The 25,080-nt window shown below is 32.7% G+C and overlaps 2 protein-coding genes across 2 annotated transcripts; both read right to left on the reverse strand.

Annotated features, from left to right (window-relative positions):
• Positions 1–1,764: 1,764 nt before the first annotated feature.
• On the reverse strand, positions 1,765–11,491 carry LOC149904654 (endocuticle structural glycoprotein ABD-4-like). The gene is made up of 4 exons (XM_090107206.1): positions 11,435–11,491; positions 9,064–9,191; positions 7,469–7,640; positions 1,765–2,872 (listed from the first exon to the last, which is right to left on the reverse strand). Exons 1-4 carry the CDS (start codon positions 11,435–11,437, stop codon positions 2,729–2,731), a joined length of 447 nt encoding a protein of 148 aa, XP_089963332.1. The 5' UTR covers positions 11,438–11,491; the 3' UTR covers positions 1,765–2,728.
• Positions 11,492–14,654: 3,163 nt separating this feature from the next.
• On the reverse strand, positions 14,655–24,205 carry Cpr49Ah (cuticular protein 49Ah). The gene is made up of 4 exons (XM_090107337.1): positions 24,049–24,205; positions 16,446–16,705; positions 15,976–16,234; positions 14,655–15,306 (listed from the first exon to the last, which is right to left on the reverse strand). Exons 1-4 carry the CDS (start codon positions 24,058–24,060, stop codon positions 15,208–15,210), a joined length of 630 nt encoding a protein of 209 aa, XP_089963463.1. The 5' UTR covers positions 24,061–24,205; the 3' UTR covers positions 14,655–15,207.
• Positions 24,206–25,080: the final 875 nt, after the last annotated feature.

Genomic DNA, 25,080 nt, shown 5'->3' on the forward strand with positions numbered 1-25,080 from the left:
TCAAAGTATATTATTAGGTACTATTTTGTGTGTAATTTTTATTATATGATCTTTAACGAAACGATTCTATTTATATTTTCTATATTTCATTGTTTTCCACCAAGTTGGACAAATGTTTAGCCTAAATAATAGCATAGCAAAGTCCCGATCATCCAACTCGATTGACATTTAGCAGTAAGCAATATGGAATGTCAAAAATTTTCGCACGCAAGCTTGTAAGATTGATGACTTTCTGCAAGTTGTTCGCGTTGGGTGAACGACATCTTCCTATAATTGACTAACACACAATTATTGACCTCGTTACCCCAATAAAGCAAAACGGTGTAAGACGTGTAACCATACAGCTGGCAAAAGGATCCAATTTATCAAGCTTGGACCTACAATGATAGACTTAATTATAATTCTTGTTAAAGCAAAGTGCATGTCACATATGAAGCAATCTTTCATATAGTGTTCGATGTATTATAAATTATCACAAAAACGTTAGCGTATAAATAAGCTTGTATATTATCGTATAAGTATGCATGATTAGATTGTTATTCATCTTATGCTCTGCAGTATGAGCTAAAAAATGGCTTGTCGTTTATTTGGAAAAGTCTATTTTTTTTGTTTATGTGATATATTTTTTTTTTACTTTACAAAGGAATACAATACATACATTTCATCTATTTTACATGTTATATTCTTAATATGTCATCACAAAAATGTAAAGTAACATAGTAAGTAGTGGACAAAAGCCTTAATTAATGACATTATTTTAATAGATAATTTTTGATTTATAGTCAAGATGTAAGGATAACCACTGCTTTGTAATACATTACGAGGAGGGCTATATAAAATCCGTCAGCTCTAGAGAATACTCATTAATAATGTTTTCTTACAAATGAGCGATCAATGTTTGTAGTGTTCAGATCGATTTTAATTTTAACCGTCGCGTCTTAGGAATATTATAAGACTAAGGAAATTCCTTTCAGTGAATCACCAAATTGGAAAGGAAATGCTACAAGGTAAAAGTATGATGAAGAACACAAAATATAATTCATACAATTATTTTCCAAACTCTACTGATTTGAAATAAAAGGGTGTAAACTAGCTTTCAAATAAAAAAAAAATCATTAAAATTGAGAATGTCCTCCTTTTTTCAAGTCAGTTGAAAATCTAAAGTAAAATACATTAAAAATATTTGAGCTACTCATTCAATTCGTTATAACGCGTTGATTACAAAAATAGTCATTATTACGTTAAAAATATAGTTAACAGCCTATTTCATTTGGCTTTTATTATTCATAGAAGACTTATATGTAGTAAAGGCGAGGTTATTTTTTATGATACAGATTTATATGCCTTAACATTAAAATGAATCGATTATGTCCATTATATTTTACGCAACCGAATTAACATATTTGTTTGCATTTAGATAACTGTTGTGATAAAATATGTGCTTTATATATTCTATTTTATTTATTCCATTTTAAATAATGAATTAATTCCTCAATAATTTTTCAATATAGAGACTCAAATATTTTCGTATATAGTAGTTATTTAAGAGGTTAAGGTGGGTTGTCCAGATACAAACAATGTCGTTTGTATTCCTTACTTTTTACATTGATATTTTAGTATAATATAATATTTACAACTAAACAACTTAAGTAAAGAACGCTACGCTTTGTATTATCATACGAGGTGTAAAACAAATCCTCAGTGGCGCTGTATGTTTAAGGGAAGCATTTTCTAACGGTAGATGGTAATAAAATAAGTCGAAAAAATTATTTCAAAACTTTTATTCAGATTTTATAGATTTAACATCGAAGAATTAGTTAATAAGGAAGAATAATATATCTTAATACAGTATATAAATCTCGTGTCACAATGTTTGTTCTCAATGGACTCCTAAACCACTTAACCGATTATAATAAAATTCGCACACCATGTGTAGTTCGATCCAACTTGAGAGATAGGATAGTAATTTAAACATACCTACCACGGGTGAAGCTGGGGTGGACCGCTAGTCCTTATTATTGGTTATTGGTTAGCTTCTATGTTATAATTAAATATAAATCTAAATTTACGTTCCTCAGTGCAAAATAATTTTTCAAAGAACCCTAGTTGAAAAAATAATCGAATTATTCATTTACTTATATAAAAAACAAAACAAAAATCATAATTACAACTGTTACAGTATGTTCCAGATATTTTAAACGCATTGTTTATTTATGTAAAAGAGACCAAAATGTGTAGAGTGTTGTAACATTTTGCCATGGTGCGCATTTGTAAATTATTATATTAAAAATTATTATAATGAAATGACTCTCCAATATATTTCATAAATAAGGATTTAAATTTTCAATGATTGTAGCATTGAAATCTGACGTATAATATTAATAAAATGAATTTATAATTATTTTAAAGTATGTATAATATTATCTACATTGACAATATAGGCCTAAATAGCTTTTTTTTTTAATTAGACATATTTTACAATTTACAGACATAAGATTCATCGGAATAAAAAATGTATCGTGTACATACCACTAGAAGAGGAGCTTCATTTAAATACATTCTCTTTTTTTATTACATTAACAGAAAAAAAAAGATTTTTTTTATCTATACATTATACAATATAGGTTAATAACTCTTAAAAATGTTACTCAGGTTACTCCTAATAATGATGATTGCGATATTTACAATAATGAATGTGAAAAATCTTCAGTCAACGGTCTCAGTGGGTTTAAAATCTTCTATTTTTCGCGCCAGGGGATTGGTACTGTGGTTGCAAATTGCTGGCCGATGGCGCTGGTGGTAAGGTCTTCAAATATTCGAGTGCTCTTTGAATTGCTGCTGGAATCGGCGGTGGAGTGGGCAGATGGTCTCCCTGCAATGCAAGTAAAATGAAGATGTGCAATACATTATTATTTTTTAACAAAAAACTAAAAAGCGCTACCAAATTGTCAACCACATGGCAGGTACGAGTTTAATACTAAAAATAAATCAAAATCGGTTGCCCAGTCAAACTTTCTAAGATAATAAAGCTAAAAAAATAAAATTTAAATACTGTCAAATTGCGAAACTCCTATTTTTTTTAAGTCGATTCAAAATAAGGAGTAAAAGGGAACATAATATCTACAATTATATTGATTACAGTTATGCATATAATTAATATTTAAGCGTGAATGTTTGCTGATGTGTGAGATAGGATTAGTGTCGTTGGTTAGGCTTCTAAAACATATCAATTATGATCATACAAAACACTTATTTACTTTTCGTTGAATTTACTTAAAGCTAAATTTTTGGAATCAGACAATTAATATTTTAGTTTTATACATATTTTATTTTAGCTTACTTTAAGTCTATTTATTGAGCTCTATTTACCACAAAACAATATACACATTCATATTTATATCGCTATTTAGTACATATTTAAATATGTCATAGAATGTGTAAATCGGTATTTATCTACCCAGTGAAGTATATAATTCAACTTCTCAAAGCTTTGTGAAATAAATGAAATCTCTTTTTAAAATAATTTATGACAATAATATTTAAATTGAAGATTTCTCGGATTTTAGTAATGCTGCCGGTTAGATTGCGTGATTGACAGAAACCAACGGAATCCAAGAGACATGGGTCGAAAGATGGTTGAAAGTCGATTGACATTATGTTTTCAATGTCAACAATAACGTTATTCCCATTTCCTAAGCCTAGATCACAGGTCGGAGTTTGATATTTTGAAGTGACATTTACACGCATTGGCCAACCTTACACCCGCGCCTAAGAGCGTATACGCACTATGCGGGTAGCCGCATGGCGGGTAGCCGTCCGGCTGACCGCAAGCACAATTATGTACGTAATATTCATTTCTATGCGCACTGCGATGCGGCTACCGCAGACCGCACAGTGCGCATAGAAATGAATATTCCGTACATAATTGTGCTTGCGGTCAGCCGGACGGCTACCCGCAATGCGGCTACCCGCATAGTGCGTATACGCTCTAAGCCTCTCAGAATATGTCTTCCTTTATGTTCTTACGCAATTACGATGATTCAGACTTGGTTTGAGACATTCATGCATTATAAAGTTATTTATATTTTACATTCACACCACACCCAATTTTATTGTTGTTGAGATAGTTATACTAAAAACATATTTTTTCATAACTAGATAGATTTAGGGCAGCATTATCCAGATTGTAAATGTGTAAATTTTTGTATAATGAATTCCACAGCCTCATTCAGAAAAGTTGCAACAAACCTGTTATTTGAAATTTGGTTGCAGTCGAATCTACAAACCTACGTAATAATGAATAAATGTCAGTTTATGTAACATCATTATGAGCATTATACGGCGCGCCATTCATCAATGTAGCATCTCCGAGACAATGGCTACTTATTTGTATGTGATTTATATTGTGCGTGGGTAATAGATAAGCGATAATTGTTATCTCGTCTTAACAATATCTACAAATAATGAGTTAACTTCAAATAAAATACGGTCACTTTTTTAACTACGAGTATAAAGTCAAATAGACGCTTATAGAGCCAAGATTTTCAAATACTGTTTAAGAGCAAATTAAATTTTAATCATTTCAGCAAAACTTATACAGAGCACCTTTTTCAATTTATGAATATTAAAACAAAATCGATATTGCGTACATATATAAACGTTATGAAAATTATAAAACTTGTTAGATTCGCTACGATTTATGCGATTTTTTGCGTAAACAACCTTGTAACTTAACTATAACCAAGCCAAACTACATGACACATCGCGAGCGCCGTGAATGCGAAGAGAAGATGTCAAGGGCAATGCGGCGGGTCATTCTGTATATAATATGTAACAGGTGTTAATATCACTTTCACAATAACATTTTTATAGAACATCATTCAAAGATTCTATGCGTATTTTTAACATGTCTAACATACTTGAGTTCTCTTAAATTATTAATTTAAAAGTACTATCGTGACATCTAAATTTCAAACAACATTGAAGATAACAGTGATTACTGCAATATTATGTACCTACTTTTATTACAGTAGCAGAAGCTATTGTTATCCTTTGAAATCACTTATTTTATCTGTTTACCTGGCTTACCTTGTCAAAGACCAGTTTAAAAATGACACAATGAACTAACTTCATATAATTTTTATTTCATATTTTATTTAACTTCAAAAAGTTTAAATCTTAAAAAATTAAATTATTTTCTTAGTCCACTGATACGTGCCATGGCTCATTTTTTAATTGTTTGTTAGAGCTAACTGGTGTTTCTTAAGCCATTATACATTTTATTGATGGACATGAGGATGGAAAAATATAATTATATACAATAATTTCTTGTATTTTTGATGCTGTTATATGTCGCCGTAATTGTCGTCTTTAAGGAACTGTTTCAAGTATCCATAAATATACACATGTAATAAAATTAATCTAAAGCCAAAGATGGTTGTGGGAAACAAAATACGCTGTGTAAATATTCATGCATTACAACAAAAAATTATAAAACAATAAGTAGGTTTTGAAAATAATGCTATCGAAATTGAATTTACGATTAAACTTATTAAAACTTTGATGAAGTTTGTGGCGAAATAGCTTTCGGCGTCTTTTGATGTTTTTATAAAGTAATAAAACAATGATTGTGTACATATTGTTATGGAAACTAATTCCTACATTATAATATGATAATCATATATATGTTACGGCTAAAGGTAGGTGAGAACATAAACTTAAGATTAGCCGGCTAAACTTAGGTTTATTTTCGACGAGGTGTTAATGTTAGTTTGTTCTATCTTTAGCCGGCTAAACTTAAGTGTAACCGCAGGCCCGTGGCTAAAAATGTCGGGGTGGGTAGATTTGGTTACTATAATACATGTAAGGAACAGGGCGAGTGTTTTCTGGCACTTCGCCGGCTGCTGCCGCAGCACGCTCGCTGCGCTCGCTCGGCTCGTGCGGGTCTTAAGAGTTCTAACCTAACCTAACCTAGCCACCAGCTTTCTGCCCTGAGTCGGGGTGGGTAGATTTGGTTACTATAATACATGTAAGGAACAGGGCGAGTGTTTTCTGGCACTGTGCGGGCCCCTCAAGCCCTCCACCGGCCCGGCGCTAACCAAATCTACCCACCCCGACATTTTTAGCCACGGGCCTGCGGTTACACTTAAGTTTAGCCGGCTAAAGATAGAACAAACTAACATTAACACCTCGTCGAAAATAAACCTAAGTTTAGCCGGCTAATCTTAAGTTTATGTTCTCACCTACCTTTAGCCGTGACATATATAATATACAGGGTGTAATCGTTAAGTGTGCACAGGCGATTATTCCGTAACTATTACAGTTATCAAAAAACTTTAAACTGATATCGAAAGTACTTAATGTAATGAATAAAATGGATATAATAAATTTTAAAAATATAATGAGAAATATCTAAAAAAATAACTTTAAACCCTCCCATACATTTAGTATGAGATATGAATATCCCATGTACATTTAATATGAATGATTTTAGCTTTTTCTTTTTTTATGCTTTCTACTTTAAGTAATTACTTCGCAAATTTGAAGGGAAGTTCATTTAGAAACTGTAAATAGAGCTCTTCATTGTATTGCACAATGATGGACGTCACTTCGAAAATCTGCTATGAATACAAAATGTATGGGAAATAAAATGTATGGGAGCGTTTTAGTGTAACATTTTTGGACATTTCTCGTTTTATTTTAATAAAAAAATATTATGGCCATTTTACTCATTAGGTTAAGTACTTTCAATATCAGTTTAAAGTTTTTTTGATATTTGCAATGGTTACGGAATAATCGCTTTGTGCACACTTGACGATTACACCCTGTATAATATATGTACCTATGTATTGTATGATGCACGCGATTCTCGTGACATGACTTTTAATTTTTAAATTATGCTGCGTATTCTACATACATTTTGAACAGTTACGTGTTTACGTGACCTTTTCATTGAACAGTATTTATTGAATTTTGATACTCGTTCAATATTTTTAAAATGATTATTGCTGGCTCACAATAAGATTGGCTTTAATAATAACCTACTTCTTATTTAATACAGATTATCAATATAAAATTCGAGTTGTTTGAAAATAACAGTTTATTCGGGAATGACAAGGGAGAAAACGACATAATATATTACTCAATTCGATTAAATTTTGAGACAGATCAAAAGTATGAGTCAAATGTGAGCAGTGGGCTTTGTTTGTGTTATGGCCTATTTATGCATTGTTCATTTATAACTTATGAGTAAGTTTTAATTTTAATCATAATAGAAATAACAATAAATTTCTATGAAGAAGACGTAACCATATAGAGAGAGTTAAATTCGATTCGAAAATAGTTAAATTTTTAACACAATTCAATTCTTTTAACTTTTCACAGTCTTCATCTTTCAATTTATCATAACATTCAACAGAAAAAGAAAAAAGAAAAGAACATGATAAAACCACTTTTAAAAGATTCATACCTGCGGTTGGAAGCCATTTTCATCAGCAATATAAGTCAAGGCAATGGGAGTACCGTCAAGCGCCTTATAGCTGAATTTCCCCTCTGCCACCTGAACCTCCTCACCCTCCCCTTTCCCGAAGTTTTTAACATATCCAGATTCCTCTGCGTTTATTTCATTGCCAGTTTGGTATCTGTATAACATAACTTACTATTAAGTAAAGTTAAAGAAACGCTATTTAGTAATGTATTTTGTATGAACTTTCCTGTAGAGGTAGGTATCATTTTTTAATAATTGTTACACGTCTTGTATAATATGCTAAGGCTACTTGATAATAAAAGGTGAGGTATGTAGTCATAGATTTCTAATTACATTGTCTGTATTGTTGAGAAATTCATCAAAAAGTTACTGCATCCGCCTAAATAACATTTTTTTTTACATTGAATATCAGTAATCAGTTATCAGTATAAGTTAAACAATTCAAGATCTCCTAATATACCGTTATTTTTTATAGAATACTTGAACTTTAAACAAATGCAACTTTAAAAGTTCCGCAATAGGCACAATTGAAATAGATCTAAGATTGGGATGGCCATTGTTCTAATATTTTTAATTAAATTAATCTTTCTGCAATAGATACTTCATATTATATAACGTACAGGCTTAGTACGGTGAAGCTATTCCATGATCTGTATAATATAATGTCTCTCAGCCCGATTATAACAAATTGCATCACATTGTATGCACATCACATAAAACATAAATTCGAGGGCCATTTTGTAAATCTAATTCTCACGTGTAATATGAAAGAGCAAAGTTGAACTAACAAATTAATTACTGGTTTATGAAATTATCTTTAATGTGAAGAGTTCGTGCTCAATTAAACATTAAGGGTGCACTCACACACATCAGTCACCGTCAAGTCACCGATGACTGATCGGTGACGGTTTGTGTACGTATCCACAAACACCAGTCGCCGTCATGTTGTCCGTCAGTCACGTCGCCGGTTTGACTGAATCATTGAACACATACATCAGGTTAGTCAGTGATTAGACGTGTGTCACGCTAGAGAACATGTAGCAATTGACGGTAGCACGACGCTGACTGAACTGAGACGTGACGGCACCGGGTGAGTGGGGATAAAAGTATGATACATGTATGGAAAGATTATTTGACGTGCCTGACCGGTGACGTCACTGATAGATTTCGTGCCGGCGACTGTCGTGTGGGAACAGAGTCATACTAGAACTATTGATACATATTTTTTTTTAATCCTGTCCGGTGACGTGCCGTGACGGTGACTGATGTGTGTGAGTGCACCCTTAATTATAATTTTGTCACAAATCAATAGTTTTCATTATTATACCCGAAATATTACTATATCTTAGTAAGTCTTTTGTTTTGTAATGTTGCTTTCTTAAATTTATTGACTACGCTTATAATTTATATGTTTTTGTGGCTTCAATATACACGAAAAAGAAGAATATTTGTATATTTTGAGCATTTATTGTACATCTAAACAACTAGAAAGTATTTTTTTGAATAGAAAAAAATTCCCAGTTTTATTTAAAAGAAACACTTATAAAATACTACACTAAATAAATTTGTATACTCACAGCCATTTGTAAGAACCATCAACATGCGGTCCATCCGTTTCGAAGCGTACAATTGGGATTTGTTCGTTGGGTGATTGTACCGACGCCCCAAATGCGCACACGATCATACATAAGAAAACAAATGAGATCTGGAACCAAATAACATATTTTTCATACATTTTACAAATATATCCACTATAGTCCGGGATACATCGCCCATTTTTGCAAGTGATTACTATCAAGCTAATTTTTCGTGAGTAGCTTTATTTTGATGAGATGCCCAATAATTTCATGTACGAAACTCTCGATTGTGGTAGCTTACAGAGGTAACAAGGATAAAAATTTTTGATTTGACGGTTCTCAAATATTTATTACGCAATTTGTAGGACAATATGTCTGTTGAATTATATAAGTACTAGATTTCCGCCCGCGGCTTCGCCCGCGTTTTCAAAGGAAAACCCGCATAGTTCCCGTTCCCGTGGGATTTCCGGGATAAAACCTATCCTATGTGTAAATCCAAGTTACCCTCTATATGTGTGCTAAATTTCATTGTAATCGGTTCAGTAGTTTTTACGTGAAAGAGTAACAAACATCCATACATCCATACATCCATACATCCTTACAAACTTTCGCCTTTATAATAGTATTAAGATTAAATAAGTGAAAATAAAAAAATCAGCTGGTTAGTAATCATTTATGATGACTTCGTTATCGATACACATTGGAAAGGGGGACTCTTTGATCAAACCATAGATTTTGTAGGACAAATATTTTTTCGAATAATTTAGATAATTATCTTGAGATTGAACAAAAAAAAACATTCAGTTAGTAATTAATATTTGAGAACCATCAAATCAAAATATTTTATCCTTGTTTCCTCTGGTAGCTACCACAATCGAGAGTTTCGTACATGAAATTATTGGGCATCTCATCAAAATAAAGCTACTCACGAAAAATTAGCTTGATAGTAATCACTTGCAAAAATGGGCGATGTATCCCGGACTACTATAGAAATCTTTAAATGATATTTATGATAATATAAGTTCTTAATACGCCTGGGAAATTAAACGAGCAAAGTTTGTAACACGATTATATCTGTAGTTTGATAAAATCGCAAGGCGTGAGTCTTAAATATAAACTTGAAAATGCAAAATTTGCTCGTAGAGCAACTGTGGCGGGTTCTACGGCATAAATCACCATTAAATATTTTACTAAATTAACTCATTTATTTCTAAATAAATTGTAAATTTTACTATCAAATCACCCCTGACGTAAATAAAACCTATTTCCAAATATACAGAAATATAGGAAACTCAATAATTAATATTTGAGGATATACCAAGGTGGAATGTCAAAAGGAAATAACTATTTTCTACAATTACATGCATGCAACAAACGCATACAATATCATCTTAAACGAATGCCGGAAGGCTGTCAGGATGTTTTCTTCGTGCACAATGAAATGCATGAACTGAGAAACCGCACGTGATTTATTTGCGGTCACGTTCTAAATTAAACTTATCTAACACTGTTAAGGTAATATTGCAAATTTTCTAATTAATTTTTATGACGAAAAATGGTGTGGGTGAAGAAAAACGCCTTTAATGATGTTTTTTATGGGGTAAGTAACGGTTAATTTTATTTTATTGCCCATTAAAAAGTTTAAAGGGCTAACGAATGAGTATTACTAACTGCATAATAGGTATAATACATGGATTTAAAAGAAAATTTTGCTATGGGTAAAAATAAAGGAAATATGTAGTATCTTAAGAACTTCTTAAAGCTTCTCACGTGTAAAACGTGACATGCATAAAATATGACATGATGATGGTGGTAGTAAATTTAGAAAAGGAACGATTTCGCAATGTAATAATTTCTTGGGCACGAACATTTTTCAACATATATTAAAGTGTAGTAAAATAGAGAGAATATTAAATATTAGGTACCTACTTGCAAAAACTATCACTAATTAATTAGATATAAGTAATTGTACAGTATATTATTCTAATTGCAAATTATATTTAAACAGTTTGTATTATAACAGTTAATATGACAATCAGATCAGACAGTATTATAACAGTTAATATGACAATCAGATTAATTGAAATTATGTGAAGGTTGAAAATAAATTGGAGCGAAATTATACCGTAAAAATACAGCACTATATTAACAACACCTTGTGGATAATTGACAACACTCCTCCTATCTTTTTAGATAATATTTAGGTACATTTTAAAATTTACTTTCCTCAAAACTCTAAAATAGTTTTCTAAATTGTTAAGATTGTTGTAAAAAATCGCAGTAGGTGCTATTATATAATTTTTTCATTGCACTTATTTACTCTAAACCTAAAACTTCGACTTTTATTTAAAAATGCTTTACAATTTCTTACCATTGTGGGATTAGTAGAAACTGTCAGGTATGTCCAAAGATGCAGTCTGTGTGTGCTCAGTGACACCGCATAGGGTTTATATACCAGTATCTTTACCTATGAACTTCGTGCGACCCGAGAAACTCATCCCTACGATACATCTCACCAAACATAAGCTTTGTACACCTGAATTATGTATCATTTATATGTTAATATAATTTAATAGAAATAATTACATATAATATTCTTGGAATCTTAATTGTTTTATAATATTAAAATTTAATGGGGTGATTTATGGTTTGGCGGCCAAAGTGCAAAATAAATCCATTAGCGTACTATTAACTATTTAAATGATTTTTTTGTACATCTAAATACATATAATTTAGAAGTCAATCATATTATAATTTTTAAACAGCTTACTTTAAAAGTAATTGTACTTGTAGAAAAAAAGAGACTCGCATCTTCTTCATTACCTAAAAAAGATCACAATTTATTTAGCACGATTCCAACACAATAAGAAATGTAATATTACCACGCACATTTAATTTTTAAAATAAATATTTCGATATATAATAAATATTTAGATACAAAAAAGTACAAATTAAAATAGTGTGTGATTTCAGTCATCTAACATTTATGCAAAAACATTATGAGTGTGTCACCTACTAGTGGCGCTGATTCTGTTATATAGTTATCGTATACCTTGTGAATATGGATCATGTTTCCATTAAATATTTTTCGATATTAAAATATGAAAGCTTTACTTTAACCATATATTATTGACCAACAATTTTCTAGTTACTTGTTTGCCTTGAATCTTACAAAATAATATTTAATAGAGTGTTAACCAGCACAGTTATGATTTATTTCTATGTATGCTTTATGTCAATTCAAACCTTTGACCCTTTAATCGAATACGTCATAATTGAAACATAATAAATAAATATTAGAACGTGCTGAATGCTATTAGTTTAATTTTATTATTATAATTTCATGGTAAAACTTCACGGAAGCTTGCAGCAAATAATATATTCAAGTAGATTCTGCAATACTAAGCTCTCTCTAGCTTATCGATAATCAAATGTCGCATATGAAAGTGCGTTGATGAAAATGTCAGCGTATTTTATTTTCATACTTATTTGCTAAAATTTTACCAAATGCTCTTACTATGGGTGACACTATAATTATATGCACATAGAGAAATATTAACGAAATTAAATTTTAGTTAGCGGCAGTTTAATTACGTAGTGAATTTAAATTACTACATAGAGGTTAGTGAATTTACGGAGGTATCATCTGAATCGGACATTTGGTGTCCATAAAGGGCAGGTATTTATTGAGAAATATTTATGAATATCCAAAGATAATCACTACTTAAATCCTGTTTTGCGGGTGGTATTTAGTGGCAGTAATAACATACGCTGATTATAATTTTAATAAAATTACGTATAAATAAACACCATGGGCAAAGCGTTGAACTCTTTTGCTTCAAGATAATTGTGCGTAGCACACTCGTAGACAAGATTTGCTTATTAATATTTTTTTTACATTAAAATGTAATTTTAATGTAACATTTTTATTTTGAATTATTTATTAAGTTGAAACAGCATAAATAAATAATGTATACTCTTTATACTCTTTGATACTCTTTGATTCCTGTATACTCTTTGATATTGAGCATCATAATGAAAATATAAAAAGGACAACAAGGACTGAATCTCATATTTCAGTCTAAAACATTAATTTGTTATTTAATTTTAGTAAAAACATAATTTACAAAATAATTAAACGAAGTTCTTTCATGTACATGGCAAGACAATGCGTACATAAATATTTGAAAAATAAACAAAAGGAAAAAATCAAGATTCACATAAGCGTTTTCATTTTATTTATTTGTTAAATTCTCGAGTTTGATGGAATATTTTTTAATTGTATACACATAAATTTAAATAATTGAGTATGAAATAATTGATAGTTGTAAAAATAGTGTAACGTAGGCACTTCTTCAGCTTTCAGCTTTCCCCCCGCGGTTCCACCCGCGTTTTTATAGAAAATCCTGCATAGTTCCTGTGGGATATCCGGTATAAAAATAGGCCTATGACGTGTTATTTTGGGTCTTAGCTAATTTCATTCTAATCGGTTCAGTAATATTTGCGCGAAAGAGTTACAAACAGCCGTATGTATGTACATACATACTTTCACATTTATATTACATATAAGGATCCCTTATATTTTATTTTTTAAATTTAAGATATGCCTATGCAGTATTTATTATATTTGTATGTCTATACTACGTTCAAATGTAATTGAAGGGGCAGTTATGAGTTACGGGAGTCAGAAGAAATAAATATGTTTTGCAGTATCATTTTTCTTCGCTAGACATTTGGTGACATGACAGTCAACTTAGATTGTAACTTTTTGATTTGTGGATTTCTTACATTTCTCTAGACAACTACTGGATACTTATCGGTTATTTTTCCATATTTTATTTTACGTATGTACACTTCTGATTTGCTTTTCTGCTAACTATGTACATTGATGAGTTTCGATGTTGTGCGCTACTCCTATCGGAGCGTCCGAAAAACATGCATTCTTGCCATCCTAATTTGTTGCGGTATGTTAGAAATTTTATTACTGTAATATAATTTTTTTAAAAGTATAACTTATTGTTTAAGGGTAAGTAAGTATGTAAGTGAAGTCCCTTGTCCCCTAGTGGGGTAAGGGGCAGATGTATTATGCACACATCTGTTTCACTGATTGATTTTCTTTAGGGACAAGTAGGTGATCAGCCTTCTGTGTCCTGCCAGACCGAGACATTTTTATTCTTCGTCTCCACCGGGAATCTACGCTCAATCACTGTGCGAAGGAGGCGGTCTCAGTAAGGGTAGGGAATCGGTTATCTATATAATATACTAGCATCCCACAGCTTCGCCCGGTTTGTCTAAAACCTAATAAATTATATATTAACCCTTCACCTTGAATCACTGTCTATAAAAAAATCCCATCAAAATCTGATGCGCAATTTTAAAGATCTAAGCATACAGGCACATAGACGGTGTCTTTGTTTTATACTATGTAGTGATTGAATTATATAGTTGTAATAAAAAATGTATAGCAGACGAATATTAATATAAAATTATTGAGCATTTCATAAAATGTTTCCTTAAAATGTTTCTTTCTTTCTTTCTTTCTTTCTAAAGTGTTGACAGACTGGAAAGGTACATAAATGACAACAAATCTGTTTAATTATACATTATTATTATTATAAAATTATTCAACATTTTATTGAAATAGTATAAAAATTAGGCTATGTACAAAATCCATAAAAGTATTTTGATAAACAAAAATATGACATAAAAACTTCCTTCTCTTTTATAACAATAAACAGTCTTGAGTTATCAGAATTATGTGACATATATAATCATTTATCAGAAGTTATGAGTATTTTTCTTCCTAATGTTTTCGGAGAAATCGGTCTTGTCACAATCAGATATTCTTATTCTATTATTGGCAGTGTGAAACGTTACTGAATATATAAAAGATTGACATCTTTATATATACTTCAGATAACAGCTACAATTATTTGTATCTAAAACTATGAATTATCACATCAAGAAAACGTTGTACCGGCGCAAATCTTCACGGAGTTTGTAAAAAAGTAAATTTCTATTATTACACTAAACTGACTTGAAAATGCTCATAGAGCATTTTACATTACTGTTGCACTAATAACAATGTGCCTCGGATAAAAAGTGCGGGTCACTTATTTCACTGTTAAGTCCACTTCATGAAATTTATTGTTGGTAGTATTGACCTTTGTAGTCAAAGGCGGCTCTCTCTTCGTTTTGTCTGGTAGCTTCAGGGTTATTCTTAAGTTCAGATGCAACACGTTCCTGAAAGTCATAAAAAATACTTTATATATAAGATAATATAGTAGTAAATTATATAAGTTTTAAACTTATGTCTATTCTGGCTTCACCCGTAGTACATATATGTGTTTCGAGCACTCAGGGTTCACGTAAATATCCAATGGTAAAAACATTTTTGGAATTGGTCCAGCTGTTTCTGAGATTAGCGCATTGAAACAAATAAAAAAACTCTTCAGCTTCATGTTAACTAATCTTATACATAATTGTTAAAAACACGCTCAGAGCGTAAAGTTTATTCTTAACATTTTTTAAAACACGGAATAAGCTTGTCTCAAGATACAAAAGTATGATTCATCTAGTTAAACGTTAATACGTTTAACTAGATGAATCTAATTGCAATTTTGATTTTAATCAAAATTGCAAATTAATACATTTATGTATGTTAAACGTATTAACGTTTAACATACATAAATGTATTAATTTGCGTACATAACATACATAAATGTATTAATTTGCGTATTTTTAGTTCCTGATAAATAAATTTCACCGAATAACGAGTGTTACATAAAATTTTCATCAATTCACCGATACTAGAATTTACAAATCATAGCTTTAAAACTTTAAAAATATCCTAAAGGTCAAATGCAAAATATGTGGGTTAGCGCATCGTTATGTTGAAATAAAGAAAGTTACCTGGTTGGCCTTGATTCCAGCGTAGATGAGATCAAGTCCCTTTTGGATTTCAGGTGACACTGGTGGGGGGGTGGGGATGTGGTCGCCCTTGACTCTGAATCCGTTTTCGTCAGCTGTGTACTCGACGGTGATGATCTGGCCGTCAGGAGCGGTGTAGGAGTATGAACCTTGTTGCACGATGGTTGGGATGTCGGCGTTTTCGCCAAGGTTCCTCAGGTAACCTTGCTCACTGGCTTGAATGTGGTTGCCAGTTTCGTAACTGAAATCAATATTATATAGACTTGATTACGCTGCCTTCAATATTAAATAAGAGTGATAATTATAGACATAAAACATTATTATTATACTGACATGAGTAAAATATTTATTTTACTGTATAATGCATAATTCCACTTTGCTATTTACATGCAAACTATTGATGTAAGTCGAGCGTAAGTGAATATACATTGACATAATATTATGCAACTTACGCTGTTTTGTAGCTTCCATCGGTTCCTTGTTCCTTGTCAAAACTGATGATGGGAATGAAAGTGGTAGTTTCCAACTGGACTTTGGGTCTGAAGTCGTCAACGGGTTTTCTGTATTCTTGGGGCTGTTGCCTGTAGTCACCCTGTGGGAAGTTGTAGTTTTGTTCGGCTGTCTGTTGGTCATCTGCAGCGGCCTCAGGTTTCAGCGATACCCGCCGTTGAGGGATAGCCGCTGTAAGGGCTAGTACAGCCGACAATACTACCTGAAATACGCATATGATAAGTTAAAGGAGTAATGGAACAAAATGATGTCAGCCGGAGAAGAGCTTAATCATATTCAAGATGTTGCAAGATCAGGTGGGACGGATACAATAGGTACCAAATTATTGCGACACTCATTCGCCACGCAGGTTGGGCGAAAGTGAGCCCAGTAAAACATGTATTGGCTTACACGTCCATAACTCGACATTGTTTTCATTGAGATGTACTTAAAAGTTACGCTTCGTTAGCATTGAATCTCTCACATCGAACAATGTTTTCCATTACACAATGCAAGTGCAGACGCTTATAACAATGATCGTGACCGGTATGATCTAACACAATATTAAATAACAAAAAACTCTTTTCAGTTACTGAAAAGCGAAACGAATAAATAGATCATGTTCGAGGCAACGAACATTTTGCAATTGTATAATATAAAAACATACAATACAAAATTAAATTTAATTTAATATGGTCTCTAAAAATCTTTCAAAATTTTCCTTAAATCAATACATGACTTAAGCATGAATAAATTTATGTAAAATTATTCCAAAAATTCGACAAAGAACTTGATTAGATGATATCCAAGAAAGGGATCAGGCTTTGTATGTCAAGGCCGCGACTCTTCTCGAATCGTTAGCATATCAAATATACTCGCGCACGTATACCACACGTGAATGAATAATTTAATGTAAATCACTGTTTTTATGAACTTTTATTATTAAACACTTGACCGTAATTTGAAGCTTACTTCATTGAGAAGGTACCTAGCTTTTTCCGCCTATTTTGCCCTCTCTTTCCGTTGTATATATGCTATCTCTCTCGCACACCTCTCCACCAGGTGGCGGGGCGCACGATAATGTGCGGGCGCTGGATGTTTTTTCATTGGCGTCTAGCTTCCGCCGCGAGAAGGTTGTCTACAAGACTACAACCTTGGTGCTATTAAGTATTGCTTAAAGCAAGTGCTAAAAGTGTTAAAAAGTGTATCCCGTCGGATCGGTACAGTGAGTTATTTTTACATCTATTCTAATAATATTTTACTTAAAAATGAGTAAAAATCTTTAAAGTCAACGGTATAATCGTTGGACTTTATTTAAAATGCTGAGGTTTTTAATGAATCCTTCAGCAATAGTTTATTTTTCAATATGCTTAAATACTTAATAGCATGAAAAAAGATATTTAAAATTAACGATACAACCGTTACATTTTACTTGAAATAGTAACTTTTCTTTTGAAATATTTCATTATGCAATATGTACTAATTAATATTTGAATTTTTAATACTGTGAGTAAAGCTATTTTAACGGTGTTACCGTTCGGCTTTACTCGAATCGTTAATATTACTTTTGTGATTATTTGATATTACTAGATATATCAAATACCCTCTCTTGTATATAGATATTTTTAATTATTTATTTCATTTTTAACAATGTGTTTTTATTACAAGGTTACAAGTGAATTTTTCTTGGAAAAATTACAATTAATACCTACTTAGTATGGATATGAGCCAACTCAAAGCTTTACAGGCATACAATCCATTGCTACGACTTTATTACATTGTCGTTATCGCTAGGAACGGTTCGGAATTCCTATAATAGTTTATTACTAAAAATTATCGAACGAGATGAGTCAGCTCCAAGAAGTCACGACATGTCAGAACATGTTGTGATATTATTTTATAAATCGTACGGGAGTTACAGCTCAACTGAATAATGATGGAATTCGCTCATGTATAGTAGATACGTACCATGAATGTACCACACATTCAAAACTATCCGTAGTCTATACGTGTCTTTTTATGAGTATTATTCTGATCCGTTTTTATGTGAAAATATACATATTACACACGGCTAATTTGATTGAAAATTACGTTTCCTATGTTTCAAATGATGCAACTTTTTTGTTTAAACGAGTAAGTACCAAAATTTTACAATTAAATTCTTTGGTTTACTGAACTTGTGCTGAAAGGGTTATCGTATAATAATTATCGAGATACCTTAATATAAATTAGATTTAGATACATTTATTTCAAAGGATTTACAATTCACTTCTAACGTTTTAGAATAATATTATAAACTTGTACACCTTGACAAAAAGTAAAAAATTGCGGGTGAGTGGAGATTATTTTGTTCAATTAAATATAACGTCCTACGACGGTATGGTTGCGTTCGTAAGGAATGTTAACGGATATAAAGCAACTAAATGTTACATCGATTGCATGAACAAAAATAAAAATGAATCGAAGTTCATTTTAAAATTTAGTGAATTGATTTGAATTATGAATTTATTAAATAGTTAGTTCTTTTTTATATAAACATAATAATTAATTACCATTGTCAAATCAATTCTTATTAATTCATCCTGGACAGTTGTCGCTAACATTGGAAAATAAGTTAAAGGACCTTGTTAATTGCTATATTATTTAAATGATTATTTACTGCTAATTTTATATTAGCACTAAGGTGTATTCTTGCTCGAAGCAGAATACATAAATGTGGCCACTACTCCTCGCAGGGGTTAGCCAGGTCAAATCCACCCTCGCAGGGTGTCTCTTAAGCATTTTTTGGCAGGCCCTACTTATTTCTAGTTACAAACATCCCTCGCGCAGCTGTCGCTCGCAGGGAAATGGTGCAAATATATATCGGCCCTCGCGGGGCTTTGATTACAACCGTCCCTCACGGAAAAGATGGTGCAAATATATATCAGCCCTCGCGGGGCTTTGATTACAACCGTCCCTCACGGAGAAATGGTGCAAATATATATCAGCCCTCGCGGGGCTTTGACTACAACAGTACCTCACGGAGACATGGTGCAAATATATATCAGCCCTCGCGGGGCTTTGATGGCGATTGGTGCAAATATACAAAGGATTGATCATTAAAATGATCATAGATATTTGCTTTCGTCAACGAGGACCCACGAAAGAAGTTTTGGATATGACCGTATCGGATCTTCACTCTTCTAAGGTAGGTAGAAAAAGGTTTTGAAATCTTCTTCACAGTGGGCAGTATAGTAATATGACCTAATAAATACAATAAAGGTTAGAGACGTCAAATAATGGGCGCATGAAATTGATACTTCGTATCCTAAAAGTTTACGCTTCAGGAATCAGGAAACCACCATTGGTTTACCAATTATGGAAATTGGAATTGAACAAATCGTATTTACCAATGTAAAGCCTATTCACAACAAAGGAAGGCGAGTCGGATCAAATATCATCTCGCAGATGATTTGTGGCGGTGGTTTCGAGGATTGTCACCAAGCCTTGTGTCAACGGTATGTGTGGTATCGTCATTCAATGGCACTAGCCGACCAATTTTCATATAAAAACATCGGAAGAGATTTTTTAATCGCAAAGCGATTGAATGTAACAAATGACGATTGATTCAAAATCAAATTTCAAATTTCAAACGATTGATTACGTATATTTGACCTCTCATAGGCCTATTTTAGTTGCCCGGTCTTGTAGGCAATTTATTTGACTCGTTTTTCAACCCATTTGACCTCATTATTGCACCCATGAGATTTTTCTTCAGGGCTCAAACAATAAATCGCTGAGGGATTAGGATAATCGTTTGTTAGACAAGTTTCTTGTCATCCCACCAGGATTATTATATTGTATAATAAAGTTATATACAACTATTTACGTAAAACGTTTAAGTACTCAACGAATACTGAGAATACTGACTGTTGAGTTACATAGGATAGAGGATAAATAACGGAAAGTCAATCTATCCAAACAAAAGCCTCTTATTATTAGATATTACTTGGAACCCCTACCCTAACGAGAAAGCTCTGCCAAATGACTGTTCATTTCTTTGCTTTGAGGGGGGGGGGGGGGCAATAAATGAAATGCAGTAGGTACAGACTATACGGTTTTTAAAATATAAGTCTGGTAAGCGAACTAAACTTTGCTAGTTTAGTTCTTGCTATATCGCTGTCCGTGGCTGCCTCGCGTGTTTACGGATGAATAAAGTAATGTCCTGTCTTCGCATCCACAGCTAACTGTCCTATACTGTCATAATCTTAACACAGATTCATTGGACATAGCTCCCCACGAGCTCTGTTCTTCATTTTTGCACTCGCACAACTGTGGACAACACGAGAGCAATGCCTGCATTGGTAGCAGTTACAATCAAGGGCTAGCAAGGTAGGCTAGCCATATTACGGATGTTGGAACAACCGACTATATTTAGGGCAATTTTCTTTGTCCAGTGTAACGTTTAGACTGTCGTAGCATTCCTACGGAACAAAGATGGGATCAGATCTGCATCCTTAATGAAGTTAATCGAAAGGAGATACTTCCAGACGACGATAGTACTCAAAATCCACCATATTCCAGAGCATAATAATGCATAGTTAAGCTTATAATCTCTCTTGCCATTATCCTGCAGCAGAATTCCTTGGCGATAATTTGTTCTCGTAATGCTGGGGCCACACTAACGTCTAACGTCTAATGCCCTTTATCGCGATAATTATTCCGATAATTTTTAAGGCGTTAAGTGGGTGGCTACACTTGAACGGTCAACGTGAATGCCGATTGTTGGCGATAAAAACGGCGTTAATTTTACTAAAATTCTAGCAAGATGGACGTAGTGTGACCGCTTCATTGCGTTAATTCTCGCGATAAAGCTATCGCCTCGCCAAACGGCAATGTTAATGCCGTTGTTAAATCATACTGGCTACACCTAAAGTTAACGTTCATTATCGCGTTAATTAATGGCATTTCCCGTTAGTGTGGCCCCAGCATTAGAACGAGCGAGGTTGTTACGATAATATGAGAAATCCTGTCAGTTAGAGACCTGAACGACGCGATAGAGTACCGCTATTTCAGTAGTAGTAGCACCTAGAAGGGTGAAGGTATTCTGGAAAGCGGAACTGAAGGCCCGGTCAGCAGCACCAGCCACCTAATAGACAGTGTTCAGTGCTGCACCACTATAATCTGCAAAATGACTCTGACGGTATGAAAATGTGGAGTACATTTTCAAAATATCAAATGATATAGTTGGAATAAAAATCCTATTTGCCTCCGTCTACCCAAAAGACGTACGGAGTAGCTAGTAGTAGTTGATTGAATTATAATAAGTATAGTTAAAATCCTTTATTACTGACTGGATAAATTTGGCTCTTTTCCTATCTGACGTTCATATAGCTGTTGACTGCCTAGTGTTATGCACAAACACTATTATGAATAAGTCACGTTATGTAGTCCCGAGACTTTCGGTATATAAGTTCTGATGTAAATCATAATTATATCTTAAAACTGAATTGATTAAAAGTAACGTACTTAGCTGTAGTAATTGCAGTTTTGGGACACAGATAAGCTCTTTATCATTTTAGTCTCTTGGGTTCAGTATATTTGTTTCCAGTACAGAGTTTATGACCTATCAGTTTTAAATAAATAATTCATGCATTGTACTGAAAGTACCAGCCATGTTTAGATTATGATTGCGACGTTGGCTCTAAACATTAAAAGATACCGCACGGTTTAGTTGGATGTTAAAAATCTGTTTTATAATTTAAACCATTTACCTGTTTTGTTATTTTAATGCCTTATTCAAGGGGTGACCTTTTAAATTTACTTCTGACCCCAAAAGTAAGGACCAAGGTCTCTTCTTGTCCGCTTGTAGCAGGTTGGGTTAAAACTGTGTGAGTTGAGATATTTGGTAATTCTATGTTAAGATGATTCAATGATGCTTCTGCAGAGTTCTAATTGAATAAATAAAGGTTTGAGTTTGAGGTATTTTTGCCTCGTCGGGATCAGCTGTTGCTTCATTTTGTAAGTAACATCTAAATGCGTAATTGAAAGTCGTTACTGGCGCTTTCGCAGATTTACGCTAAAGATAGTGGAAATTGTAGTAACTTTAACTTTTCAAAAAGGTTAACTAAGGTACGCTTGAACCAATCTCATAAGTTCTAATACTTTGAATCATTATGATTAACTTTTTGGTTCTTATTTGATTAACTTTTCATCTGGGATTGTTAATATATTATATAAAATAAAAATTTGTGTGATTTATTAGTAGGTATACTATCTGCACACCTTACTCTTTCAAATAAAGAAATAAGTAATTACTTATGTATTCAAATTCACATTGGCGTCACATTGTACACCAGGTGGGTAACAAACAGGTCTCAATGAAGTAAGCTTCAAATTACGGTCAAGTGTTTAATAGCTGTGTTTTACCTGAAAATAAAACACATATTAAATACTTACCTATATTTGAAGCTTACACTTAACGTCCACCTGTTGTGGATTTCGACTCAATGAAAAAACATCCAGCGCCCGCACATTATCGTGCGCCCCGCCACCTGGTGGAGAGGTGTGCGAGAGAGATAGCATATATACAACGGAAAGAGAGGGCAAAATAGGCGGAAAAAGCTAGGTACCTTCTCAATGAAGTAAGCTTCAAATATAGGTAAGTATTTAATATGTGTTTTATTTTCAGGTAAAACACAGCTATTTTTCTGCGGTGGGACAAAGAATTAACCTACGTTTAACATTTTTATCACATAATTATTCTAATTCTCAAATAGCGATTAAATTATTTTATATTTGCAAAGTCGATGATAGTTTACTAATAAAAAATTATGTTGGCCTGAACTTTAATTTGTGACCTAGAAAGTGATGTTATGTAATGTGTCCACACGATGAACGAGACCGTTTGTATAACAGAATGTTTTCTAAATGAGGTTATTTATTGACAATGAGTAATAGGTATTTCAGAAATCATTCTATCAATAATGCTAAGTTATGGACGGATAAATGTTTCTCTTTGATATATGTATTATACAATGAATATTCGCGTAAGATTATGTATGAAGCATAAAAATGTAACTTTATTATGTAAGTTTCAGTTATTATTTAAGCCTATTACGAAATAAGGATTATTTAATAAATTGTAAGATATTTTAGGAATACTTAAAATATTTCTTTAATATTTTTCAGTGCATTTTTTGAAAAATAAAAAAATACTTTAAAAGGACTATATACTTCAATTTAAAAATGCAAGTGTAAAGATTACGACTATCATCAATAAGAATAACTCCATTTAAAAGATAGTACCAATGTTACATAGAACTCTGCTATTATGTCAAAGTTCAACAACCGACATATCTACTGACCTTATTTGTGTTGACTCTTACAGCCTCTGATTGCGGAAACTCTTACATTAGCAAGATTCATTCCAAATGATCAGCCTGACCTAATTACGTCGAAGTAAAAACATAATTGACGGATACATAATATACTTTCCTTTTCGATCCCGTGCTCAGAGGATAATGGAGGATTGTTGAGATGGAAGCATCGATTAAATAGATTATTTAATGAACTTTTTGGACTCACCAGTAATTTCATTGTGATTGTGCGTGGGTGCGCGTGCAACAGTTGAGCACGGTGTCTTCTTGGAACTATTCAGAGTGGTAGTTGTACGCTCACTTATATACTTCACCCCTGCCACTTACTCGCGCTCTGCCCTGAGACATCACACTTTCATACCCGATTTGTCTCCGCAATACTGGATTAGCTTTATCAGATGCCTCTGTTTCTTATCAGAGTGTTTTCGGAGGATGAGCACGGAGTTTTCTTGCAGGGAAAACAATTGTATATGAGAAAAATGTCTATTCTAATGGAATTATAAATATTATTTTTTTAATTAGTAAGTTGATTTTGTCTATTAATATAAATTGTGACAAAAATTATTTTTCATAATATGTTATTTTAATGTTGTTTTTAATGTGTAAATATATTTGTACATCTAACATCTGCTTAATGTTGTGTTTTTAATTTGTGATTACATTTGAAATTTTCCAGACAGTCATGGAGCTGGAGCACCGTTTATTAATATCGAAGTGTTCCGTACTTTTGTTTTTAAGCTTTTCTACGCATCGATACGCACTAATGCAATGGGAAGAACGTTTATAGGAATCACCTGGGTTACATAACCCGTTGTTTTCGCTCGTCTGTAGCAACAGCTTAGTATCAGTTAATCCATCAGTCCTCGGAATCACAGACACAATAGAAAATCTATTGTGTCGCGCCCCGATCGGGCCTTACGGTGGTCAATGGGTTAACATACCGCTTGTGCAACAAGTTCAAAGGGTGCTTTACTCCTGATTTTTATCTTCTGTTACATATTGATAATATTTTTAAATATTTTTTGCCTTTTATTGCGTTGCCATATACAAAACTGCCTACATTGAGTAACTAATCGTTGATGTAATGTGATATTCACCTTTTAACATTTATATATAGGTATATTTATATAATCTATTGTGTTCTATAGTCCACTAGATGTTAATATAATCAAACTTTTTCGACTTGTACTAGACCATTCCGGGATTATCTAAGTTCCATTGATCTAATTTTCTTCAATTA

Source organism: Colias eurytheme, chromosome 11 (genome assembly GCF_061535395.1).
Source record: "Colias eurytheme isolate Ceu_HAF_F1 chromosome 11, ilColEury1 Martin Lab GWU primary, whole genome shotgun sequence".
Classification (NCBI taxonomy): Eukaryota; Metazoa; Arthropoda; class Insecta; order Lepidoptera; family Pieridae; genus Colias; species Colias eurytheme.

What these genes read in the sequence shown, in the direction of transcription:
- Cpr49Ah (XM_090107337.1), bottom strand. An exon ending in GATGGAAGCTACAAAACAGC is followed by an intron (nt 16,235 to 16,445) that starts GTAAGTTGCATA and finishes TATTGATTTCAG; the next exon opens with TTACGAAACTGGCAACCACA. An exon ending in CTGGAATCAAGGCCAACCAG is followed by an intron (nt 15,307 to 15,975) that starts GTAACTTTCTTT and finishes TATGACTTTCAG; the next exon opens with GAACGTGTTGCATCTGAACT.
- LOC149904654 (XM_090107206.1), bottom strand. An exon ending in GATGGTTCTTACAAATGGCT is followed by an intron (nt 7,641 to 9,063) that starts GTGAGTATACAA and finishes TATGTTATACAG; the next exon opens with ATACCAAACTGGCAATGAAA. An exon ending in AAAATGGCTTCCAACCGCAG is followed by an intron (nt 2,873 to 7,468) that starts GTATGAATCTTT and finishes CTTGCATTGCAG; the next exon opens with GGAGACCATCTGCCCACTCC.